Raw genomic sequence first — 23,899 nt, 5'->3', positions numbered from 1 at the left:
GCCTTCCAGTTCATACTGAAGGCATGTAACCCCTCAGAGTTTTTCTGATAATTAGTAACAGATAGGTTAAGGTAAGTAGGTCTGAGCTTCCTTTTGTGTTCCTGTATTGCAATGGTTTCCCCACAGTAGTTTACTAATTACAACTTCTGCCTGAGGACAGCTTCACATAATACAATTTATTAAATGAATGCCACTCTTTGTGAAGGAAATTCCATGTTTGTAATACATGCAGGTTGTCACATGTGACAACCACTTTAATGTTTATTAACACCAAGGCAGGAAGCTGAATTTGGTGGTATATCATGGGGTGTACATGTAATAAAATAAATGTGTGTGTGTAATTATTATATGTGACTATATTCATGTGGGTTACATGATATATCTAATCTCAAAATTGTATCCAGGTAAGAAATTAATCTTGTGGGAAGTGGCTCTTGGTTACGAATTAATCCACAAATGGTGGTGTTGTTAGGATATCATAGTGGAAAGGAAGGAAAAACCTCATGGCCTCAGATTTCCTGCCCCTTTGTCTAACTAGCCTATAGCCCTTCCTTTGATAGCTAGACAGTGGAAGTCTGCTAGCAGGAGGTATTCCCAAGCTTGAAGCAGCTGGAAATTGCATCAGCTACTAGAGCTCAGATGCAGAGCTCATATGACAAGCAGGAGGCTGTTGAAGTTTGCACTCTGGTTTCCTGCAGGACCTATTATAGTAAGTGATGCTGGGTGGGTTTTCTAGCTTAGAAAAGAAGGGAAGTTCTGACTTCTAGATGTATGTAGATCTTAAAATGTTATAGTATGGTCGTTGCTGGATTAATAATATGTTTAGAAAGGGTATGTCTCATTTTTAAAAGTAAGTAGTATGGAAACTGGTTCATAGTTTTAAAATATTCTTACATTGCATGTTGGTGTTTATGCTCTTATCTAGAGTTTTACATTTTGCAAACTACAGTGGTCATGTCCTGAGGTTTTATTCTTTGCAGCTGCAGATGTCTTAGATCAGTGGTCCCAAACTTTCTCCCCATAGACGACTTGAATATTGCTGATGGTCTTGGTGGGATTCCTTAATTATTATTCCGCCTGTTGTAGCAATTGCAGTGCACTTTGCTGGATAAAGTACGGTTTTTAATTGTATGTTTATGCTTCTTTTGTTTCGTATATACCATATTTCATTGCATCACAATTTGAATTCTATAAAATTCAGATTGTTGTGCAATAAAATAAGGAATAAAAGCATCAATAAACATACAATTAAGAATCAATATGAATATTTAATGTGGACATGCCATGGACCATTTAAATGAAGCTCAGACTACTGATGGTCCACGGACCACAGTTTAGGAACCCACCTCTTAGATAAAGATATGTTTTTAAGATTAATAAATATGTACATTAGGGTAAAATGCAGTAGCTTATCAGCTCTACGTAGCAAAACAAACGTCGTTGATGACCAACTTTCTTAAACTAGCTGAGTCATTAATACTCAGTAGACTTGAGTGTAATACCTTTCTAACTTGTGCAATCTCTTCTGTAGCAGAAGAATACAATAAGGAATGGAAACTTGCTTTGTATAAATGAAATGCCACTTATTTAATGTGCTCTTAATATGCTGAAATGCAGGTTTCGTTTATAAAGAGAGACATACTTTCGAATTCATTCTGGAATTTTATTAAAGGTTTTTAAGGTGTGTGTTTACGCTGCGTGTTTAACCTGTGCTAAAGGTGTGTGTTTACACTGGAGAAAGCGTTGCAAATGAATTCATATTTTGAGTTGAATAGTTCATATATAATGCCATGCTGCATAACACAGTAGCACTCAGCACATTCTTCTTGTATTTTTATGTGATTTATGACTCTTGAATAACAAAAGATTATAGGAGTGCACTTGATTGACCTTTTGTGGGTGTGCTTGAATAGTGGTTCTTCTGCTTCATTCCTAATTCTATTTTAGCATTATATTTTTGCTGAATTAAATAAAAGCTTTCCAGCAACAGCACCTTCCTTGTACAACACTATATGTGCTTTTGTACATCTAAAATTAGATTTCTTCTGAAGACTGTGCTATATCAGTTGCATCATTAGTCTCCGTTGGACAGTGTTGCTAATAAGCCTTAAAGTCCCACCCAAAATGTTTATTAGCCTTCTTGTTCCACACATACTTATGTCAGTAGTATAGAAAAGAACAAGCTTTGCAAACCTTCTTAGGCTTGATCCAGGCTTGGAAGTATGGTGTGTGTGTGTGTGTGTGTGTGTGTGTGTGTGTGAATGGTATTCATTTATTTCTTTTGAACAAAATTAATGTACTGCAATATAGGATAAAGCTGGGGAAAGCAAACCTCTAGAAGGAAGGATTTGGTTGACCTCTTATCCCTGTGATGTTTCCAACTGCATCTCTTTGCTTTCTGCCAAGCAAACCAATCACACTATAACAGCATTGTGCTGTTCAATTCACATCTGACTAGGGGTGGTCTGGCTGTCACTGAGACGCCCCCTGCGGGAGGAGAACCATTGTATTATCCTGTAATACACACAGTGTACATATATGCACACACAGATGGGTTGAATTGGTACCCATGAAAATGGTTTTTTTTTGGGGGGGGGGGTGGAAAGGAGATTTCAAGAGGCTGAAAAGTTTTATATAGCCCCCCCCCCTTTTTTAGGCTGCTTCTCTCCCCAATCTGCAGGCTCAGTATAATTTAAAGCAAGCAAACAAAAAGCTCAAAGGGCTTCTTCTTTAGAGAATCTGAGGCAGTCAGGGATCACATGGCCATCACGGTAACAACTTGTCATTACAGCCCATCAGATTGGCTAAGTGACAACACCATGGTGCTAATTCAGAGCAAGAGCGAAAAGCATTGTCCATACTCTGATTTGGTTTTCTGTCTTTCTTCATTCGTGACATAGCCAAATCTGGTTTTCTGCACGAAGTTGTCAGGAAGCCTGTTCAATCTAATTTTCCTACATAATGATAACCACAAAGCTAAATTAGAGTGTGGATAGTACCCACTCTGAATGGGCAAATATATTTTGTACTACTCATTCCCGAAATGAGCTGTGCTGATTTGGATGTGTAGGTGTAAAATGCACCCTCTGCCCCGTTTTGACTTGATAATTTGATTTCAAATTCCCCTTTTGGGGAGAAAAAAACTGCTGGCCGTTTGTTGCCTTTCATCTACTAAATTAAGGCAGCTGTATCTTAGCACTGCAGCTAACTAGCTTGCGATGGTAGCAAAGAGTCATGATTTTTGTTCAAATTATAAAAATATTTTGAACATGTTTCCCCCCTTATATTTTAGCAATGAAGGACAGTCATTTTGTTTCTTGCATTCAAAGCACATTAATTACGTTCTCTCACCGTCTACTAGTATGATTTGTAAAATATCTTACTTAAACTTCTTACCAGCTATTGGCTTTCAAAGATTTCTAATTGGCAACCTGCTTTATTTCTGGAAATGTTAATATTCTTGTGCAGCACAGGTTGTAGCCAATCAGCTCTCCTGAGCCGCAGGCAATAGACATTTATTTTCCACCGGGGATTTTGCTTCTTCTTTTCAAGTTTAAGCTGTCCTTGCTTGAGTACTTTTTTGAAAGCTCCTTGAAAGGGAGAATTAAGGACTGACTCTGCAGCTTAAATCAGAGAATTTCATTCTAGTAGACTCTATTGAGCGTGTAAAGTCTGAAGAGGAATACAAGAGGAATCCGGTAGCTGCCCTTTCTCATTAACATGCAAGAAGGTATCCAGCAGTCAGGAATACTATGAATTGGAATGAGAATATGTATTTTTTTTTTACCTGCAAAGTAGGTCAAGAAATCTCAATGTGGGGTGTGTCTGCCCTCCGTCCATTTTTTATTGCTGAAAATGGCGAATAATGGTATTGTCAGAGTAACATCGTTTTGGTGATGTCAGTTTATTGGAGAGTTAAACGTAAGCCCAGAAATGAAGGCACTGGGAGAGCTTCTGATTGTCTTCGGCATATGCTTCATATGGTGAGATCTACCATATAGCGGAAATAATGAGAGAATGTGATGTTGTTATGCTGCATTTTAAATTAATAATTGGCTGATGCTATTAAAGCAGTTTGGGTGATTTTTCCAAGTCTTGCCTTGAACATGCAATAATCTGGGTCACCAGAATATCACACAAGGTGAGATGGGGGTGAAATTTGTTATCCAGCTGAAAGAACATTAAATAAGCAGTGAAATTTGAGATTCAGCTGTTTTATAGTTGGATGAGGTAGAAATCTTGGGAGCAAAACGTTATTGTATTGTGGAAAGGGGGGGGGCATTTTTAATGTGGCTTTTATTGGTCCTTGGGTGCACCCAATTCTACAAACCACTACTCACAATCAGCCTAAAAATGCAGATTATGGCCAACCGAAGCAGCTAATAATTCCATGTACAGTTTTTCGGTTGTATTTTGTATCTTTGGCATGTTAAAGAATCACGTGTTGTTCCTTCTGGATATAATAGCAGGCAATTTGTCTAAAGATAGAAAAGTTTGTGTAAAACTTCTGAAAATGGTTATGAACTGGTATTTGTCAGGATATTGACATGCCCTGTCAATAAGTCCATGATTGTAGTTCTCTTTAAAACTTGTGTTTGTGCTTTGATGTCTTGTGCGTCAAACGGTTCCTCTGTGTGGGGCTTGGCTTTATGTGTGACCACTGCAATTTGCACAACCATGGTGGTCCTTTTTCTAAGCAATCAAAATCATGTTAGGCATGTCCATATAACCCCTGCTGGCTTATAAACCTTCTGGCCTCATAAACCTCATAAGCCTTTTGTCATGTATTTAAATTCATTGGTCTTCATGGAAATCACACAACAAACCAAACACAACATTCAGTAAGACAATAGAGCTCTGTTTGTGTTTCAGCAAACCATAAACTTCACAATCAAATGCAAACTTGCAGGACTCAGTGGAATATGTGTGTATGTTACATACACATTGTATGATAAACACATACACACACATATTGCAATATGAAATAATATTTTCATAAGCTATATATATTTTATCAGGTCAGTGTTTTTGTTGTTTTAGCTTTCTGTTAGCACAAGCTAAATCCTGCAAATATTCAGTAGGAGAGAATCTCTAAAAATAACCTTGTGCTGAAGTCTCTGTTTAAATTACTCACACACCAATAAACAAGCTCGATTGCTTTCTGGTTTCCTACATGCCTTTGATATGCTCTCCAAGGGGCATATGGGAGGTTAAGTTGGTCCTCATGATCTGTAAATGATTAGGATACCTTTCTCTCTTCTAAGAACTGGAACCAGAAACACCTCTTCTAGTTAAGATCTCAATATTCCTTGACCCCAACCAAGATGCTTCTGTTTACTATCCTGGCATATCGTAGAAATGGAGTATTGGAAGGGACCCCAAGGGTCATCTAGTCCAATACAAGAATCTTTTGCCCAGCATGGGGCTTGAACCCTCAACCCTGAGATTAAGAGTCTCATGCTCTGCTGACTATGTCCTGTATGTGTTGTGCTTTCCTGCTCTTGAGCTTATCAGCTAATAATAGGCTGTGTAGAAACTCTTGCTTTAAGACTCCCCTTCTTCGGTTTTCTTGATATCAGATAGTGGCTACAAGCTTCCAACCCTCTAATTGACATTTCTGGTCAGCAACAGTCTAGCTTATTGTCGGTTCTTCTGGACCTTTCTGTTGTTGTTGTTGTTGTTGTTGTTGTTGTTGTTGTTGTTGTTGTTGTTGTTGTTGTTGTTGTTGTCATATTAATTAAATTTGTATACTGCCCTTCATTTGAAGGTCGCAGGACAGTTCATAACATAAATCAATAACCCCCCTCCCACCAACACATTTAAAACACCATAGAAGGTTAAGATAAGGCATTTAAAGATAAGTAATGAAGGTGACAGACAGGGAGAGCATTGCACAAATGGATAGCCACCGCAGTGAGGTCCTGATCCATTTAAGGCTTTATAGGTCAAAGCCAGCACTTTGAATTGGGCCCAGAAACTTGATTGGCAACCAGTTCAGCCGGACCAGAATTGGTGTAATATGCTGAAATCGTCTTCTCCCAGTGAGCAACCAGGCAATTCTGCACCAGTTGAAGTTTCTGAACTGTCTTCAGAGGCAGCCTTACATTTAACATGTTGCAGTAATCTAACCTAGAGGTTACCAGAGCATAGACAACAGAAGTTAGGCTATCCCTGTCCAGATAGGGGCGTAGCTGGGCAATTTCTGTATTGTGGAGTGCCATCTTGTCCCTTTCCCTCAGAAACAACAAAATAGCAAATGAGGTAAACAAGCAGGTGGTAGTAAAACCTATCAGTTTAAAATAAAAGGCATATTCATTGCCTTCTCTGCTTGACCTCCTGGGAACAATCTTGTGTCTAGCAATTCTAGCAAACTCCTAAGGGTGTGAATATATCAGTAATGGGCATCTCAAAACTGGACATTTGAGCCAGCTCTCTTACTGTGACATCTGAATAACATTTCTGCACTGTTGATATAACCTCTTGTGAAGTTATGCTGATGCAGCAGTTGGTAAACCCTGTCCTAAGCAGCTATTTCCTAGTGCAGCAGGCTGCAGGACTGGGCTTGTGGCATGCTTTAATTACCTTGTGTACAGCATCGCATAGTTCCTTTAGAAAAGTAATCATGTGTAATTTGCATTCTTCTGGTGTCGATGTAATGTGCCACATTTTGCTTTAGAAGAGCCCGGTGATTTGAAGTTCTTTAAATGGGAGAAACAATGATGATAGCTTAATCTGGACATTTCAATGGGACTGGTAACGATGGTACCATTGTTTCTGGAAAATAACATCGGCTATACGTGTGTTTTTAATTTTAAAGAGCACAGAACAGGTTGCTGCTTTTTGTCGCAGTCTTCATGAGATGAATTCGTCTGACTCTTGTGTGACCCCTCAGGAATTTACTGGGCCTCAGCAAGCCGCTACAAGACAGCTAACCGATGCTGACAAACTGCGCAAGGTTATTTGTGAACTCCTTGAAACAGAACGCACATATGTCAAGGTGAACTGCTGCTTTTGGGAAATGCTTAATAGTCATGTATAAAAGGCAGTGTGGAAGGGGCTTGATCCTTTGTGTGTGCTTCACTGAAGCATGCGCATAAAATGCATGGGAAACTGGACTGTCCATTGTCTTCCATTGTCTTCACCTGCCCACCCCGTGGCCTATAAACCTTACCTGATGCAGGAGAAAGGGAAGAAGCAGACACAGAAAAGCACTTGGGACTGCGCATCCTAGCATCCCTGCGGGGAAATTGGTACAACCCCCGGTTTCCCACAAGTGACGCTGGAATGTGTAATCCTCACAAGGGCATGGGTGCTCTGAACACACACACACACCCGCCATCTCCCTTCTTCTCCAGTCCTGGATAAACTTAGTGAGGTGAATAAGAAAGTGTGGTGGTGGTGGACACTTAGAAATCAGGTGAAGTAATAGCTGCTCCTCTGTATCATGCTCACAAGAGCAAGCATGTTCACCTTTGCAAGCACTCCCATTAGATTGTTTGTGAAATCCCTAGTGTTAAGCTTCTGTCTCTTAGTCACAAACCTGGTGGAGCATGGCATTCTTCTATTCCCTGCTGATGTCAAAGTTCTGGCAGGAGCAAATGGCCCTCTCTGGGAGCCCACATGTTTGCATGGTCCCTGTAAGCCTTGGCTTTGTTTACTGTGTCATGTGACCTAGCCAATAGTTTATTAAGATGGCTTGTTTGACCAATCATTGTGTTTTACCACAATTTATGGTTCACTAAGTGGCACTGTGGGTTAAACCACAGAGTCTAGGGCTTGCCGATCAGAAGTTTGGCGGCTCGAATCCCCGCGACGGGGTGAGCTCCCATTGCTCGGCCTCTGCTCCTGCCAACCTAGCAGTTCGAAAGCACGTCAAAGTGCAAGTAGATAAATAGGTACTACTCTGGCAGGAAGGTAAACGGCGTTTCCGTGTGCTGCTCTGGTTCGCCAGAAGCGGCTTAGTCATGGTGGCCACATGATCCGGAAGCTGTACGCCGGCTCCCTCGGCCAGTAACACGAGATGAGCACCGCAACCCCAGAGTCGTCTGCGACTGGACCTAATGGTCGGGGTCCCTTTACCTTTACCTAAGTAGGGGTTCTTTGCAACTGAAAGTTAACAAGGCAGAAACCCTTCTTTGCCACACTGGATGAAGAGAGGGATGGGGGAGTATATGAGCCCAATGCTTAGATCAGACAAGGCTGAGTCTCTTTTATGCTTTGCTAAATTCTGTTTACATTATGTGCAAACCAGCTCCAGGAAGATGCTTTAAACCTATACTTTCTAGGGTTGGGAGAAAATGCAGCTAATGTAATATTCTTTTACTTTCAGGATTTAAATTGTCTAATGGAGAGATACCTGATGCCTCTGCAAAAGGAAACGTTTCTCACTCAAGAAGAGGTATGGAACCTTTTCCAACATACTGTTCAGAAAGGTTTGGTGGCTGAAATTAAACAAGATGCAGTGTAGATTCGAACCATGAAATTCTGAAATGGATTTCTGAACATAATGAAGCTGATGACTGATATTGCCAAGGACTTGTAAGGGCAAACACGTTCAAATAAAGGCTGGTTAGCAGGATTAGACTTTTAAACTAAAATCAGATCACTGGCATTTAGCAGTCTAAAAATGTAGAGATAATGTGTTGTTACATATTTTATATGAGATTAATAATTTTCAACCCATGTTTCCCTATTTCTTTCTCACCAGCTTGACGTTCTCTTTGGAAATTTGACTGAAATGGTGGCATTTCAGGTTGAATTCCTGAAAACGCTTGAAGATGGGGTGAGGTTGGTTCCAGATCTGGAAAAGCTTGAAAAAGTTGACCAGTTTAAAGTAAGCATTTGTTTTAATTAATCAGTAGCATTACTCCTCACTCTCCATTAATTTAATTCAATTCCTAGTGTGCTATAAGGATGTTTTCATATCCAGTTTCTCACTTGTATTTTTGTTGAATAGTAAACAACAGAAATTTCATTGTCTTAAGACCTGAGTTCAGGCAAGGCTAGTGTGCCATTTTCTAGAAAGTAACTGTGGAAATATGAACTATAAACTGCACTCATTTTGTTCTTGATAAAAAAGCAGAAAACTAACCCACTTCTTTATTACCCTTCTCTTTCCTGTTACCAGGAATTACATAACACATAAAAGAAATGTAAAGAGAGAAAAAAGTAAAAACTCATTGTGAAGAAGCAGTATCAGAAGAACTGAAAAATGTTTTAAATATTGCATTATTAGGTTATAACATTACTAAACGGGAATATGTGCATGTTCTATAAATCTTTACCATTTAAGTGCAGATTGTTCTCTTCAGTTTTTTACTTTCATCTGACCTCAGTAAGAGAACAGGATTGTGTGGTAAATGATCCCTAGGTGTGGGTTTCTTGCAGGGCTGTGCATTAAATAAATAATAAGGTCAGTCTCTTGGTAGTCATCTCTCCCTTCACGAGGCAGCTTTTGATGGTCTGTTGCTATGGATGCTACCCAGAAACTTTCCTCATTCCCTCTGAAGGTAGGAATGAAATTGGTTGATAAGACATTCCTTGTATTTTGAGTTACCAATTTCCTTCTCCTTCTGGTCTCAAAAGCTCTAGTCGTATGATATGGGCGGAGGGATGAGAAATAGAAAGTCTGAATGCACTACTTAAAAAAAACAGCTAAAATTCTCTGCTTTCCATTCTCTTGATCCTAGAAAGTGTTATTTTCCTTGGGTGGGTCATTCCTTTATTATGCTGATCGTTTCAAGCTCTACAGTGCCTTTTGTGCCAGCCATACAAAAGTTCCAAAAGTTCTTGTGAAAGGTAAGAGCTATATGAACACAACATACCTCCCTTATTCTCAAATTGTGTGGTAGCCTCTCTCAAGCCATAACATTGCATCACTACAGGCAGGGTTTGGATGGTGCAAGAGCTATATGTGCTTGTAGCCCTGTGAATACAGGCGTGGAATATTTTGCTGTGCAATCTTTTGAGGTCTTTCAAAACTGTTAATACAGGTTTAATACCAGGATGATGGGTGATACAACCTGTGTGTCACTTTTAAACTATTTTTTACTCTTGTATATTAGATGATAACAAACCTATTCAGAGTTCTCTTTGCTTAAATAATTCATCTTCTGGAAACTGGGGTGCTTGTATCAGCAAACTCTTCCCCAAACAAACTAGATAGAAATGCAGCTCCATCTTCTTAAGCTCCAGAGGAGTATTTTTTTAAATAAAAGGTAAAGTGACCCCTGACCATTAGGTCCAGTCGTGTCCGACTCTGGGGTTGTGGCGCTCATCTCGCATTACTGGCCGAGGGAGCCGGCATACAGCTTCCGGGTCATGTAGCTAGCATGACTAAGCCGCTTCTGGCGATCCAGAGCAGCACATAGAAACGCCATTTACCTTCCCGCCAGAGAAGTACCTATTTATCTACTTGCACTTTGACATGCTTTCGAACTGCTAGGTGGGCAGGAGCTGGGACATAGCTACCTGCAAAATTATTTCATACACAGAAGTTTCCTATGAAATATTTATGTATATAGGGAAATGGTTCATTTACAGCACAGCTTGCATATCCACAATGTATATATATCTTTATCAGGAATGACATGTGGGTGGAAGAGGAAGTTGCAAGTTCTGTAGTGTAACGTAAGGTTAATTTCTTTTTGCATGGGGATCCATTGATCCCTGCACTGCATTCAGGTCTGTGAACATATCAAGTGGCAGAGGCCAAAGAGGGGGAAGGGAAGGGAAGAGGCCTTCTGTTAATAACCTGCCCATGAAGCTGCATACCACAATCTTCAAATACTGTCAGCCAACAATCTTTTTCTCTTGTGCCTTCCAAATGGATTTTTTTTTAAAAAAATGCAGCCCATGTGCAAACTTACACTCCCTTACACCTCTATACAAACCCTGTGCATGCCAGCTGATTCCATTATAGGCACATTATTCAACTGACTGTTTCCGTATCCATTTTCATGAAGTTACATTTCCATGCTTGAGTTTTGGGTATTTTTCTCACCACTTTCCCCACCACCCACATCATCTGCCTTCCTATTTTCTTTTTGGAATGGGCCTTGAGAAATCTCTCACTCCACAAACCATGTGGATGGTGGCTACACCTTAAAATTAAACAATATTCATCTTATTGTAAATCTGTATATTGTTTGCCACCTTGAGTACCTTCAGGCAGAGAGAGTGGTAGATAAGTAATATGTAATAATATTTTTTTTAAATGAAGCAAAATGTTTTCATCATGTCCTGAGAGTTGCTTTTTATTTCCAATCCTTTAGCTAAGACAGACACTGCGTTTAAGGCTTTTTTGGATGCTCAGAATCCCAGACGACAACACTCGTCAACGTTAGAGTCGTACCTCATCAAGCCCATCCAGAGGATATTGAAGTACCCTCTTTTGCTGAAAGAACTCTTTGCCCTCACTGATGCAGACAGTGAAGAGCATTACCACCTGGATGGTAAGCTGATATTGAGTGTGATTTTAAAGCTTAACGTGTGCCAAGTTTTTATTACGCATTTGTTGTTGTCACATGTTCCTGCATCCTGCTTGTGAGTGTCCCACAGACAGCTGCAGGAGACCAGGATGTTGGACTAGGTAGGCCTTTGGTTTAATCCAGGAGGGCCCTTCTTGTGTTCTGTAGAGCCACTTAACATGTTACAAGGTGACCCACATTTGTAACTCTTGAAAGGAGTTCATATAGCTAAAGGTATGTGGGGAAAGGGATGTTTTGTTGCATCTTCTCAGATGTGCCAAAGCCCTCCAAGCAGTACAGAAAAGATAAGGTCAACCCACCCTGGAAACTTTAGGGATCTTAACTGAGAAGCTGTGTGCTTGAAGATAATCTCTAAGAGTGCATACACAGGGCAACACTTGCACATTTTGTTCTGTAATCGATCACACCCTTGGGTGGCCATGCTGTTGCCTCAACACATGCAGAGCATTCAGTTTTGCATGTGTTGCTGAGTAGATTAAAACAGTGTATGTGCAGTACTATAGCATGCATTGCATGGCTGCGTAAACTGGTTGTGATTCATTAAAAATAAGATTGCACAGCTACTGTCCCTCAGTACTATCAAGACTGTAGTTCAGTGAGTCCAAATTTAATCACTGCTCCTTCACACACTCTGCCCAGCCTGAAATAACTCTCCTGTTTGGCTGATAAATCACAGCATTGCTGTAGACTGAGGAACATAATGAAAAGATAACGCAGGAAAAAGAATAACCCGTTCCCGGCTAGCAGGTCAAATACATTGTGATGGAAGGTGTTGTGTTGCAAACCAAGAGCATAAGGACAATTGTCTATATATTCTAAAAATGCAGTAGAAATGTAATGCAGATAAACACTCCCAAAGGATAGCAATGTAGTCTGGTATCTCTGCTCTCATTGCTTTCTGTTTCTTTGCCTTTCTTCTAGTGGCCATAAAAACAATGAACAAAGTTGCCAGCCATATTAATGAAATGCAGAAAATCCATGAGGAATATGGTGCTGTGTTTGACCAGCTCATTGCAGAGCAAACGGGAGACAAAAAAGAGGTAAGGGCATGTTCTTGATAGTTTGGAGGATATTTTTTTATTTTAAGGATGATATATCTTTTGTGACTTGAGGATTTAATCTCTTATTTCTTGTTGTTAGTTCTCTTTTCTTGCACTGTCTCACAAAGCATAAACAGCACATAAACACTCCTGAAGGCACGCCTTGGTGGCATTTGTATAAATTCTGGTTCAACTACTGTGTTGGTATGGTATATATAGCCTTCTGAAAGGAGATCTTTATCCCAGATAATATCTGTGCTGGGTTTAAACTGATTTTATGTTTGCGTTGCTGTTGTTTGAAACTGTTACATATAATTGTTTTAATTGTTTTTATATATGCAATTCTTTTATATAAACCTGTTTTATATTTTTGTTATATTTAAAATCACTTGCCTCAGTGGAAGTGATTTATAAATTAAATCCTCAGTGGAAGTGATTTATAAATTAAATAAATAATACATAATTATCCAACCCATCAACCTATCTATATATCCAGGTTGCTTGGGTTTGTTTGTTTCCTTTACCTTTGCTTTCGTCCTATATTCCTTGAAACAATGATGTGGCCAATGGTGCGTTTGAAAGTAATGTTTAATACCTGTAAAGAAAGCCTATCTGGAAGCTGAAAATGGAAATAGTTAGGACTAGGCTGTCATTCAAAGAAATCTTAGCCAATAAATTGTATGGGTTTCATTGGTTTACGCTAGATTACATTTACCCATGCATCATTCAAAGAAAAAACATTATCTTAAATATACTAGGAATGCCTAAAATTGGAGCTGATTGTCTTCTTCCTAGCATCAGCTGATGTTGAAGGCATGAAATTCACATGCCTTGCTTTTCAGCACCAGCCAGTGCACCTTATCTCTTCCATTTGGTGCAGCCTGCAGTAGGCCAGGAGTGCAGAACCTCAGGCCCAGGGGCCAGATCTGCTCTACCAGGCCCTTGGAATTCTCCCCTCAACGGTTGTGCTTTACACCCTTCTTGAATGTTTTTGCCAGGCCTGGGTGTGTTCTTGATTTCTGACCGTCACCTCTATGCTACACTTCCCTAGCACAAACAGCAGCAGCGAACTACAACTCCTAGCTTAATGTTGCATCCGAATCTGGTATAGTTTGTTTCACTCCCAATAAACTGTGATTGGTAAGCCAAGAACAAACCTTAGGTTCACATCAGGGTTTGTCTGGAGTGAAACAAACCACAATCCTTTATTCTAATGCAGGGGTTGGCAAGGTTTACCTCACCTGAACCGGTTCACTCCAGCAGAGATCCTTCTGTGGGCCAGACCGTGTGCACGCGGCCGCGATTTCCAGCATCTGCATCTGCGCAGATGTGATTTTCGGCATCTGAGCATGCACAGATGTGGTTTCCAGCACCGTGGACATGAGTCCCCAAACCGTGCTGTGCTGGTTTAGCGCAGTGCGTGGGGACTCGCCGAGCAGGCGGCTCAGTTCAGGGGCGGCTCGTGGGCCAGTTAAACGACCCCTGTGGGCTGCTTGTGGCCCATGGGCCTTAGGTTGCCTACCCCTGTTCTAACGTAACACTAAGCCAGTAATTGTGGTTTGCTGCTCCCACTCACGTTAGAGGAGAAGGGAAATGGGAGTTGCATTCGCAATAAACCATTAGCTATGGTTTCCCACAGTTTACTGTAACATGAGAATGTTGCCATTGCTTTATTTATATGTAGATTTATATAAATTGTTCAGGTAGCTCTACAAAAACTCACAGAATAAATTAAGTTGTCGTTACTTGAGTGACAGCCTTCGTTTGACACGTTGCAGTTTTTGAATCATGTCTTTTGTTTAGACTTGCAAAGCCATAATTTTAAAATCCCATTACAAGCATTCACCTGCATGGTTCAGTGTCAATAATTTTATGAAACCTATTTTTAAAATGCACACTGACATTTCTTTTCTGTCTGCTTTTCTGTGGTTGGCAGGTTGCAGATCTTTCTATGGGAGACTTACTTTTGCACACCACAGTCATCTGGCTTAATCCTCCAACATCGCTTGGGAAGTGGAAAAAGGAACCTGAATTGGCAGCATTTGGTATGTGCTTTTTCCCAAAAAAGAAAGCAAATGATAGTTTTCATTTAGAACTTAAGCAGAATTTGTCAATGATTGTTTCCAGGGTCACAGCTCCAGGGGAGTCTCCTACCATTCCAGGTTAGTGCTTTAACACAGCCTTGCAAATAAGCCCACAAAGGTTGCTAGCCTGCAACAGTGCTGGGGCCTGGCAGAAGAGAAATGTGGAGCTGTGTCCCTCTTGCAGCAGCCTGCTAAATTTTTGTGCTGGGCACAGAGGGGACTTCCATCTTCTGGTAGTCTGCTTGGCTTTTATGCTAGGCAAAGGGGAGGGATAGAGTGTTCTATCCCTGCTGTTTAGCCTGCATAGGAGTTCTTGTTGCTAGGGGTGGACTACCAGGCCAGTGCTTAAATACAAACTATTTTAGCAATAAACAGTAAGTGCAAGAAAAGTACCTTCCCCTAAATAAATAAAAAAGTAGTGTCTGTTGTGCCACAGGACTTTCATGCACCAGAATGGCTCCTCCTGCCATGTGGAATGTATAGTTCATAAAATCACTTCTGCGTTGTGAGTAGGTTAGGCATGGGTACCATGAGCTTATAGCTTTGGCTGAACTGAATCAGCGCATCAGTCAGCACATCCTGAAAATTACTCTTCACATGTCAGTGATGTAAATTTAGGAGCCCAATCTGCTCTGGTTGATGCCATAAGGAAATTTCATTAAGATGGCCAAATATTCTTATGAAATTGCTAAGTAGTGACCTTGAGTTGAGATACTCAAGGCTGTTGTCATTCTTGTTTTTAAAGGACTGGACTGCTTGTAGCCTTGTAATATGTTTTTATGCCTAAAATAAGTGTATCTAAATTGATTAGGTAAAAAAGGTGCTGTGAAAACAGTGACTAACCATGATCAGCCAGTTTCTCCTTCCATCTTCAATTTAGATCCATCGGAGCTATTGGCCTACATTTTACTCCCATGTAAATGTTGATGCTGGTTCCTTCCCTTAGCACAGCAGTGTGGCAGAATTAATTGCTTGAAGATTAACTAGGAATACATTACAATTTAATAAGATTAGCAGCATGGATTTTTAAAAAATCTCTTTTGAAGTAATACATTGGTTTTGTAACTTATGGATATGTGGGACTTTATTAACTGAATTTTGTCCTTTTTAAATCTATGAGCTACTATTATGTTGATTGCTTATAGGAACCTTATTCAATCAAGAAATTTAAGTGGTAATCATCACACTGCTTGCTCTGGAGTAATCCCATTATAATGCATAAAATAATTCCTACAATATGTAGTTTGATGATAACCGCTTTAAGTATCTATAATATTTTTTTTAATATCAAGCTATAATCTAGAAGTGTGGTGGGCAGACTTCAGGTTTGTGAAATGTGCTTTATTAGAGCCCTTACTTAGATTCATTACATCTAATGTATACATTATTTCATATTTTTAATAAGCTCTGTCTTTTATGTTTTGCATTCATAATCCCCCACCATCACTATATTCCTTGGCAGGATTGTTCTGAAAGCTAATGTATCAGCATTACATATGTATAGTATTTCCCAACCATGTTTTTTATTGTAAAATATTTCAATGATAATGTTACTATGTTTTTATATATCTTGGGAGCCGCCCAGAGAGGCTGGAACGACCCAGTTAGATGGGTGGGGTATAAATAATAAAATGATGATGATGTGATAAGCATTTGAAATTTCCAAGCGTAAACTTAGTTGTTTGGGTGCATGGGATATGTACTTGGGGGTGTATCGACCTCCCCTTTCCCCACTCCTTTAACATAACAATCTATTCCACACTACAATTTAATGGTTTTCTATATATTTTGGTCCCTCTGTAGTATTCAAAACTGCTGTGGTTCTTGTCTATAAAGATGGCTCCAAACAGAAGAAAAAATTGGTAAGTTTTTCTATTACAGTAAATAACACTGTCAGTAACTCCTTTAAAACTGGCACATGCTGAAGCTTCCTTGCAGTTCCCACTAGATAATCAGACTCATACATGTGAAGTCACCTCTCAGGAAGGGATGTGGAGGCAGAAGCCAGACTGCCTTTGAAGGACTCCAGAGGCATCTTTCTGTTAGCTTTAAGAACACAGGAAGAGCCCTGTTGTATCAGATCAATGGCCCATCTAGTACAGCATCCTGTTCTCACAGTGGCCAACCAAATGCTTGTGAGAAACCCACAAAGCAGGATCTGAGTGTAACAGCACTCTTTCCTCTTGCTTGTTTCAGCAGCTGGTATTCAGAAGCATGCCACCTCCAAGTGTACAGATAGCATTGTTCTCGCAGGTTGCCTCTCAGCTGGGAAGCTGGCGACAGCAGCAATCAGGATGCCTTTGAGGGGCCCAATGCTGTCCTTCAAAGGTAGCCTCCCAATGGATAGGCAACATCGCAGGTGACCTCCAGTAAAGTCAGACAGGCAACTTTAGGTGGACAGTGCCACTTACCCCAATTCTTTTGAAGGAACTGAGCACAACTGTTGCTTATATTAAGCAGCCCTCCTCAATTTCATATGACATTGTCAGAATTATTCTAGGCACTTGCAGTTACTTTTTTGGACACCGTCAGCAACTACACAATACATCACACACCTTGCATTGTGCAGTGCAGTGTTTCTCAAATGTGGAGGGGCGTTGCAGGGGGGAGCAATTGTAGATCGGAGAGCCAGGAGTGTTTTAATCCTTTTGAAAATTCAAATAAAATAATTAGGGGAGCCAGGTTTGAAGGGGGTATGGGATTTAAATGTTAGTTAAAGGGGGCATGGGTTGAAAAAGATTGAGAAACACTGCCTTAATACTTTACTAGCTGAGAGAAGCTGAGCAGACTTTGATAAGTCATTCCCAGATCTGGAAGAAGCTACAAACAGTATACTATGGACAGTATACCACACTGCAAAATAAAACTGACATACAGTATTTGTGAGGTATTTGAACCTAAAGTTTTCCCAGGTCTGTGGGATGGGGAGGTGGTCAACAGAGGAGTGATTGCCTTTCATTCCTAGGCAAGTGGAATGAAAGAAACCTGAATGCAGTGCTGGCTAGCAATATTATTTCTTAAGAAATGGGCAGAGATAGATTGCTAAAGGAAAGGGAAAACACACTCGTAGGAAAGAGTTTCATTAGCTTTATTTTTGTGGATATCTCAGACCACAGGTGTGAAGTCAGTGCTATAAAAATAATAACAGGCATGGTTCTCTTCCCACTCTTATATAGGGAGGATCACACAGGGCTTCAATATACGAAGACTCAGACCCATTCCGTTTCCGTCACATGATTCCTTTAGAAGCTCTGCAAGTTCGGGCACCAGCAAGCGCAGGTAGCAAGCAAACATTTTTCTTTGTGTTTGGATCTGTTTTTAATTTATTTTGTTTTTTACTACAATGTAAGTTTGTTGTTCTAGCCAAAGGTCATGACAAACCAACCCGCAGCAACAGTACCAAGAAAACAGTACAGATCATAGAGCCATAATATGAGCCAACATCCACGATGTGTTTATCTTACTTAAAAACCTTTGTGCTTTTCTAAACATTCAAGGCAGGTAACAAAACATACATACAAAAAAATGGAGCAAATAAAAGCAAGTTCCAACAACACAGAAAAAAGAGAAAACAACCTCAACAGACTCTTTGATGTAAAACCAAATTAAAGACTGAAAAAACACAGCAACTGTCTAGCATACCATGCCTTTTGGTTTGGCAAATGTGGCTGTTCAGCTTCTCCTAAATTAAAACACACGATTTCTAGATTTGGCTCTGTTGTAGTGAACTCTGTGTTGGCTGCCCTTGAAAAAAGTTTGGAAACTACCATGGTTCCAAAATTCGTTATTAAACTGGCACAAGTGTAGAATCCATACAGTACCACTCCATAAACATGGATTAATTACTTCTTTCTGACTCCAGTTCATTATTCTGGTTTTAACCTTAAATGTCCCACATGACCTGTGTACTGAAAGAAGCCTCCTCAGTTTTTGTGCTTTCAGATCCTTTGAGGAGGCTCTTATGAGTATCCTGACATTTAATCGCAGTGGTTCACCATTAACTCTAGAGCCTCTTTGGTGGTGGTAACACCTTGGTGGTGTTGAGACATCCTGCTCAGGGATGGCCTCCTTGCTGCCGCCACATAAGTGAGAGATGTCAGCAAACCTTTGCCTAAATTTTGACTAATTAAAAAAGAGGAAATTGCTTAAAACTTTGCCTGTTAAATTTTTTATTTTGATGGAGTATTGTGACTGATTTCTTTAATATACTGTAAGCCACTCAAAGCCATTCTGCTGAGCACTGAATGAATCATCCTGCCATGATCCCAGGCCTCATTTGCCATGTTCAGTGAAATGCTTGTTTAGGCATGGAGGCAGCCTTATTTGAGGTTGATCACTGCTGAGCTTGAGTCACTCAAAAGACTTTCTGGGAACGGCTGGGTCCTATGCTATAGCAATGTTAGTTTTTCTTATTTCAGAGCATTCCCAATCCCTTTTAACCAGTGGCTTCATGCTGCTGACCAACCATTAAAACAAGCAAACCACTATTCATTTCCTACATATATAAAGAAAGGTTTAAACCTCAAGCTGCCAGATTGTGTTTCCAACTTGGAAGGTGGTTTAGGTTAGCATTGATGTTCATCTGGTCCTTACTTGATTGCACCTCACTTGTCTTGTAGTTCTGCATGTCAGTCTACAAAAATTCTGTTGTCTGATCTGATCTCCAGAAACTGCTGTCATGGAGAGTAAATAGAGAGACACTTTTTTGAAGTGTATGAAACAAGTATTCCTAATATGCGCTGCTGGTGTGCACTGCATGTGGCCTGGCTGTATGAGTTGTTAGGTTCACTCTGGTGAAAGTGAATCTTGTTGAGCAGCTGGAAGCCCACTAGCAAGCAGAGAAGCTGCATGAAGCCCTAAAACAGATAGCGGAATGGTTTTGTGGCAAGTGAGCCTACAATTCTTTTCTCTGTTGTGCTGTAACATGGTATTGCAGGCTCAAGAGTACAACTTACGACTGTCAGTGTTGCCCTTGAAGCCACAGAACAAGCAATAAGGGATCATCCCAAAGGAGTAGCCTTGGCTGTTCTCTTATTTCATTCTCTTTGCTTTAAAATATGGATTGTGGCTCCTCTGGAAGTACCCGAACTCTCATTTGGTGCAGCCTTTAGAAGCTGATGCTCACACAGTCCTGGTGAATCTTGCATAGCTCTCCTTTTTGACAGTCACGGGGGGATGGCCGTAGTAGCCATGAAAATTCAAAACACTGTTTTTTAAAAGTGTTTTTATCTTCCTTCTAGATACAGAGGCCAATTCTGTCTGTGAGATTGTTCATGTGAAGTCTGAGTCTGAAGGCAGGCCAGAGAGGTCATTCCACCTTTGTTGTAGGTAAGAGAGTGCTGTTTTTAAATATACCAATATATTTGACTCTTGTAGTGAAGCTTATTGTTACTGTTTATTGTAAGCTGCTCTGAAAGCCACAGCCAAGAGCAGCCAACAAAAGGTGAATGAACAGATCAGTAGTTAGATAGAGGACTAGATAATGTTGAGGAAAGCTGGGCATAGAACTGGAAAACCTGGGTTTAATTCTGATCATTGCCAGGGTCTTACTGTGGCCTTGACATTGTTCTGCTCCTTAGTTCCCAGTTCGTAGTGTCAGAACAGCTGCTGATCTGACAGGATTCTTGTGAGGGTGAATTCAGTTAAGATTGTACAACAGCTTGCAACATTATACAGCAAATTAAGCTAAATAAATAGAATGCAAATGCAAACAATTTTGCTAGCTTAGTGCCTTACTTGTGTTCCCTTTTTTTCTTTTTCTTTCTTTCTTTCTTTCATCTAGTTCCCCAGATCATCGGAAGGACTTTCTGAAGTCTATTCACTCAATATTACGCGACAAGCACAGAAGGCAGCTTCTTAAAACTGAAAGTTTGCCTTCATCCCAGCAGTATGTTCCTTTTGGAGGAAAAAGACTGAGTGCTTTAAAAGGTGCAAGGCCAGCTATGAACAGGGCAGGTACTGTAGGGTTACAGCTTTTCAAGATCTCGGTAACCCAACCACCACTGTAAGACACGCCTGAGTTCTTTATTTGTGCAAAATGGTGGTGGTGCTTTCATGTTCCTCATGAGTTCAAATCTCACTCTTCCTTTAAAAGCACATTGCTGATGGTGGGGTGGGGGTTGCACTTTGACAAGCACCTTTCAAGCTTGAAAGTTATCCAGGTGGGTTTCTTTACAAGTCAATCAGATGTGTTACCAATAGGCAGACATTTACATTTAGCAAGGCAAATGTCTCTGTCTTCAGAAGACCCCTTGTAAGGTGGATCCATGCCTACACAATTTAGTAGTAGACCTTGAAGCAAGAGGAAAATTTGCTGACTTTTCAGCTTCTGTCTCCATCTTTTATTTATTTTATAGGCTGCCTTTTGGGGTTGGGGGGGGGGACTACCTGCATTTCCCGTGACTTAGGGCAGGTAGTTACATTATCAGTTGACCTTCAGCAAACTAACAAACTGGAAAGCGTATGATTGTGGGACAGGGGAGTAGAGAGGAAATGCTGTGCTGTCTTCAAGAAAAAGCAAAATATGGAGCTTTAGAGGATTTTTATCTTGGATCTAAGTGAAAAATTAACCGTGTATCCTGGGTATTTTTTACCTCTTTTGTAACAGACCGATAATATTCACAGCAGGACTTTTTGTGCAAGACTCTGCACCTCAGAGGCCTGGTTATGAGTGCTGAGGAAAAACAAACTGGCCTTTTGCTTTCTGCTGTAGAGCCTCCTTAATTTCCTGCTGACTCCTTTTGTTCCTAAATAGCAGAACATTTGTCTCAAGAGAGCAGGAACACTGTAATGCTCTACCTTTTTCTCCACTTTAAAATTCTAAAACCTGACTGTTAACTTTATGATGTCAGGTTTGGGGGTGTTTCTGATTGGTGGTTAAGTATCAAACAACTTAGAATTAGGTTTGAGCATAATGCACAAGCAAGTAACTTGTACTGGAATAGCTACACAGTTGCTGGGAGGACCTCTTGAGAATGAACAAATGGGTTTGCTTCTCCTTTGGAATAGACACACATCCATTGGTCTTGTACATTCTTCTTTAGCATCTATTCAATCTCTGGATTTGATCCATACTTAGCCTGTGCTATGCGGCTTCTGGGGTTTAACCTTAACTCACTTTCCCCTCTTAAGCTCACACTTTAGCAAGAAGGAATATGGGAAATTAGTTCCTTCCTTAAATATACATTTTTGGTCCATTTTATTGAAACCTTAAAGAGGGTGTAAGAAATAAGAAAGTAGGATGGTCTGCATTTACACACGGAGCATAGACTTATTGAGCTTGGACACCATTTGTCATGTAGTGAATGGCCTGAAGTTTGAAGGGGAGATGCATGTGTCAGGACATCTTATTGAACAGCATTTCTTCATGCGTCTCCCATTGCTTGTTCCTTCTGAGTACATATGTGCATTCCCCCATCAAAAACTATGGCATTCACTGCAAGACATGCAGAATTATTGGGAAAGCATGTTTTCCCTCTAAGCAAATCTTAGAACAGGGAAGTTCAAGCCTGCAGGCCAAATGCCAAGCCTCTGAATCCAGCCTTTGGAACTCTCCGCAAGCTGCAGTCCTTCCGTCAGGCCACACCCTTCACCAGTGTAGCTCCACACCTCTGACTTTTGCATGGCTAGAATGCAACTCACATTATGTACAAAAGTAGGAGTCGCTTCTTCTACTGAAGCCATTTTTGTCTCTTGCCCAGCCCATCTCTGGCAGGCAGACCCTGGAAGGCTTCCCATGAGGGGATATGGCCCTCAGGCTGACAAAAGTTTCCCAACCTGTGCCATAGAATAATAAAGCTGCAAAGAATGGAGGACCATTAAATACCAACCACCCTTTCCACAAAGCAGGATTGGCTGTTTGTCACTATGGCCCTGGCATGAAAAGCAAACAATTAGGTGACAAAATGGGGTCCACTATCCTAGTGTGAGGAGCTGCTAGAGGCCAGATTTCTCAAAGGTCACTGGCAAAAATTATAATTCCCAGAAACTGTCTAAAATTCAAGTTGCCTGCACAGAAAACGTTGGTGTAAAAATTGCCCACCCTTCTTTTTGGCTGTTGATCCTTGACTAAGATAATTATGAAGAAGTATTTGGAAGCCAAATTCTGGGGGGAAGTGTTTTGTAACCAATTGTTTGTAAAAGCATCTGGGGTTTTATTTTTGTGTGTGCACACAGTGTCTGCCCCAAGCAAGTCTCTTGGGAGGCGGAGGAGGAGGCTGGCTCGAAACAGATTTACCATTGATTCAGATGCCGTGTTCGCCAGCAGTCCCGAAAAAGAGTCCCAGCAGGCCTCCAACAACAAGGACACTGACCGCTGGGTAGAAGAACAGTTTGACCTCGGCCAGTATGAAGAGCAAGAGGACATTAAAGAAACCGACATTCTCAGTGATGACGACGAATACTGCGAGCCTCTGAGGAGCACCATGGTGGAAAAAGAACTTCAGGAGCAGCTACAGGCGGCTTCCATTACAAGCAGCCAGTCGTGCCGAGGCGACAAAGTGCGGTTCGCTTTGGGGACGCACGCGTCCAGAATGGCTCAGCTAAAGAAGCAATCTGCTCTCTCTGGAATTAATGGCAGCATGGAAGCCAACAGTGAAGAGGTCATCTGGGTCCGCCGTGAAGATTTCGTACCACCAAGGAAACTGAACACTGAGCTTTAGACCTGCCACTTTCTCATTAGATGGTAGGCATAGATGTGCCCCCAACCCACCCCTTACACATTGTGGAGAATGACCCTATGGAATGCACACTTGCACATACAGTTATGGCAGCTAAACTGGTTGAAACCACACAGCCTCCTCCTCCCCTTTCTCTTTTCCCTTAAGGTAATACATAACAGGGGAGAAGGAAGCAAAACAAACTGGAATGAGCTTGAGTCCTTCTCTGTACATTACCAAGGGCTTTATTTATTCGAAACTAATCAGGCGCTGCATATTGAAATGGGATGCATAGATCTTACTAGAATACACATTGCTGTGGTTGTGTGTATGTGGTTTTCTTTTTTTAAAAAAAATGCATCAAATTTGCTTAAGTTGATAGCACAAGCAGCAAACAAATTTTATATGTGACATGTCAATCATGGGTTCATCTTAAGCAAGGAAGTTGCAAGGAATAAGTCTTTCAGGCTGCAGTATTCTTATATCCCCCTTAAACGTCAACGTTTCTCACTCTCATCCAGCAAGGGAGTTCCATGCCGAGAAGCAGGCATCAGTGCATGGACTTCCCTAATTTATGGGATGCCACAGTTGGCGTTTGAGTGGAGGGGGGAAATCTTTCCTTCAGTACC

The 23,899-nt window shown here is 40.8% G+C and overlaps 1 protein-coding gene across 11 annotated transcripts in view; it reads left to right on the top strand.

Moving 5' to 3' along the window:
* The window catches only part of TIAM1 (TIAM Rac1 associated GEF 1), a 176,710-nt gene extending 153,097 nt beyond the window's left edge, over positions 1-23,613 (top strand). For 5 of the 11 annotated variants that reach the window (XM_033146900.1, XM_033146902.1, XM_033146901.1 and 2 more), the window contains 12 exons: positions 6,818-6,997; positions 8,330-8,398; positions 8,708-8,833; positions 9,690-9,798; positions 11,274-11,453; positions 12,411-12,529; positions 14,466-14,574; positions 16,417-16,475; positions 17,790-17,892; positions 19,854-19,941; positions 20,396-20,568; positions 22,789-23,613. In XM_033146900.1, coding sequence (XP_033002791.1) covers positions 6,818-6,997; positions 8,330-8,398; positions 8,708-8,833; positions 9,690-9,798; positions 11,274-11,453; positions 12,411-12,529; positions 14,466-14,574; positions 16,417-16,475; positions 17,790-17,892; positions 19,854-19,941; positions 20,396-20,568; positions 22,789-23,273 — 1,800 coding nt within the window. In that variant the 3' untranslated portion in view covers positions 23,274-23,613. Of the gene's footprint in view, positions 1-455; positions 710-3,821; positions 3,984-6,817; positions 6,998-8,329; positions 8,399-8,707; positions 8,834-9,689; positions 9,799-11,273; positions 11,454-12,410; positions 12,530-14,465; positions 14,575-16,416; positions 16,476-17,789; positions 17,893-19,853; positions 19,942-20,395; positions 20,618-22,788 lie in introns of those variants that run through there. The other 6 variants (XM_033146908.1, XM_033146909.1, XM_033146910.1 and 3 more) reach the window with 6 other exon arrangements.
* Positions 23,614-23,899: the final 286 nt, after the last annotated feature.

The sequence above is a fragment of the Lacerta agilis genome, chromosome 4 (genome assembly GCF_009819535.1).
Source record: "Lacerta agilis isolate rLacAgi1 chromosome 4, rLacAgi1.pri, whole genome shotgun sequence".
NCBI classification, from domain to species: domain Eukaryota; kingdom Metazoa; phylum Chordata; class Lepidosauria; order Squamata; family Lacertidae; genus Lacerta; species Lacerta agilis.
The sequence above is the reverse complement of the archived record's forward strand: the minus strand, read 5'-3'. Positions and strand labels throughout refer to the sequence as shown.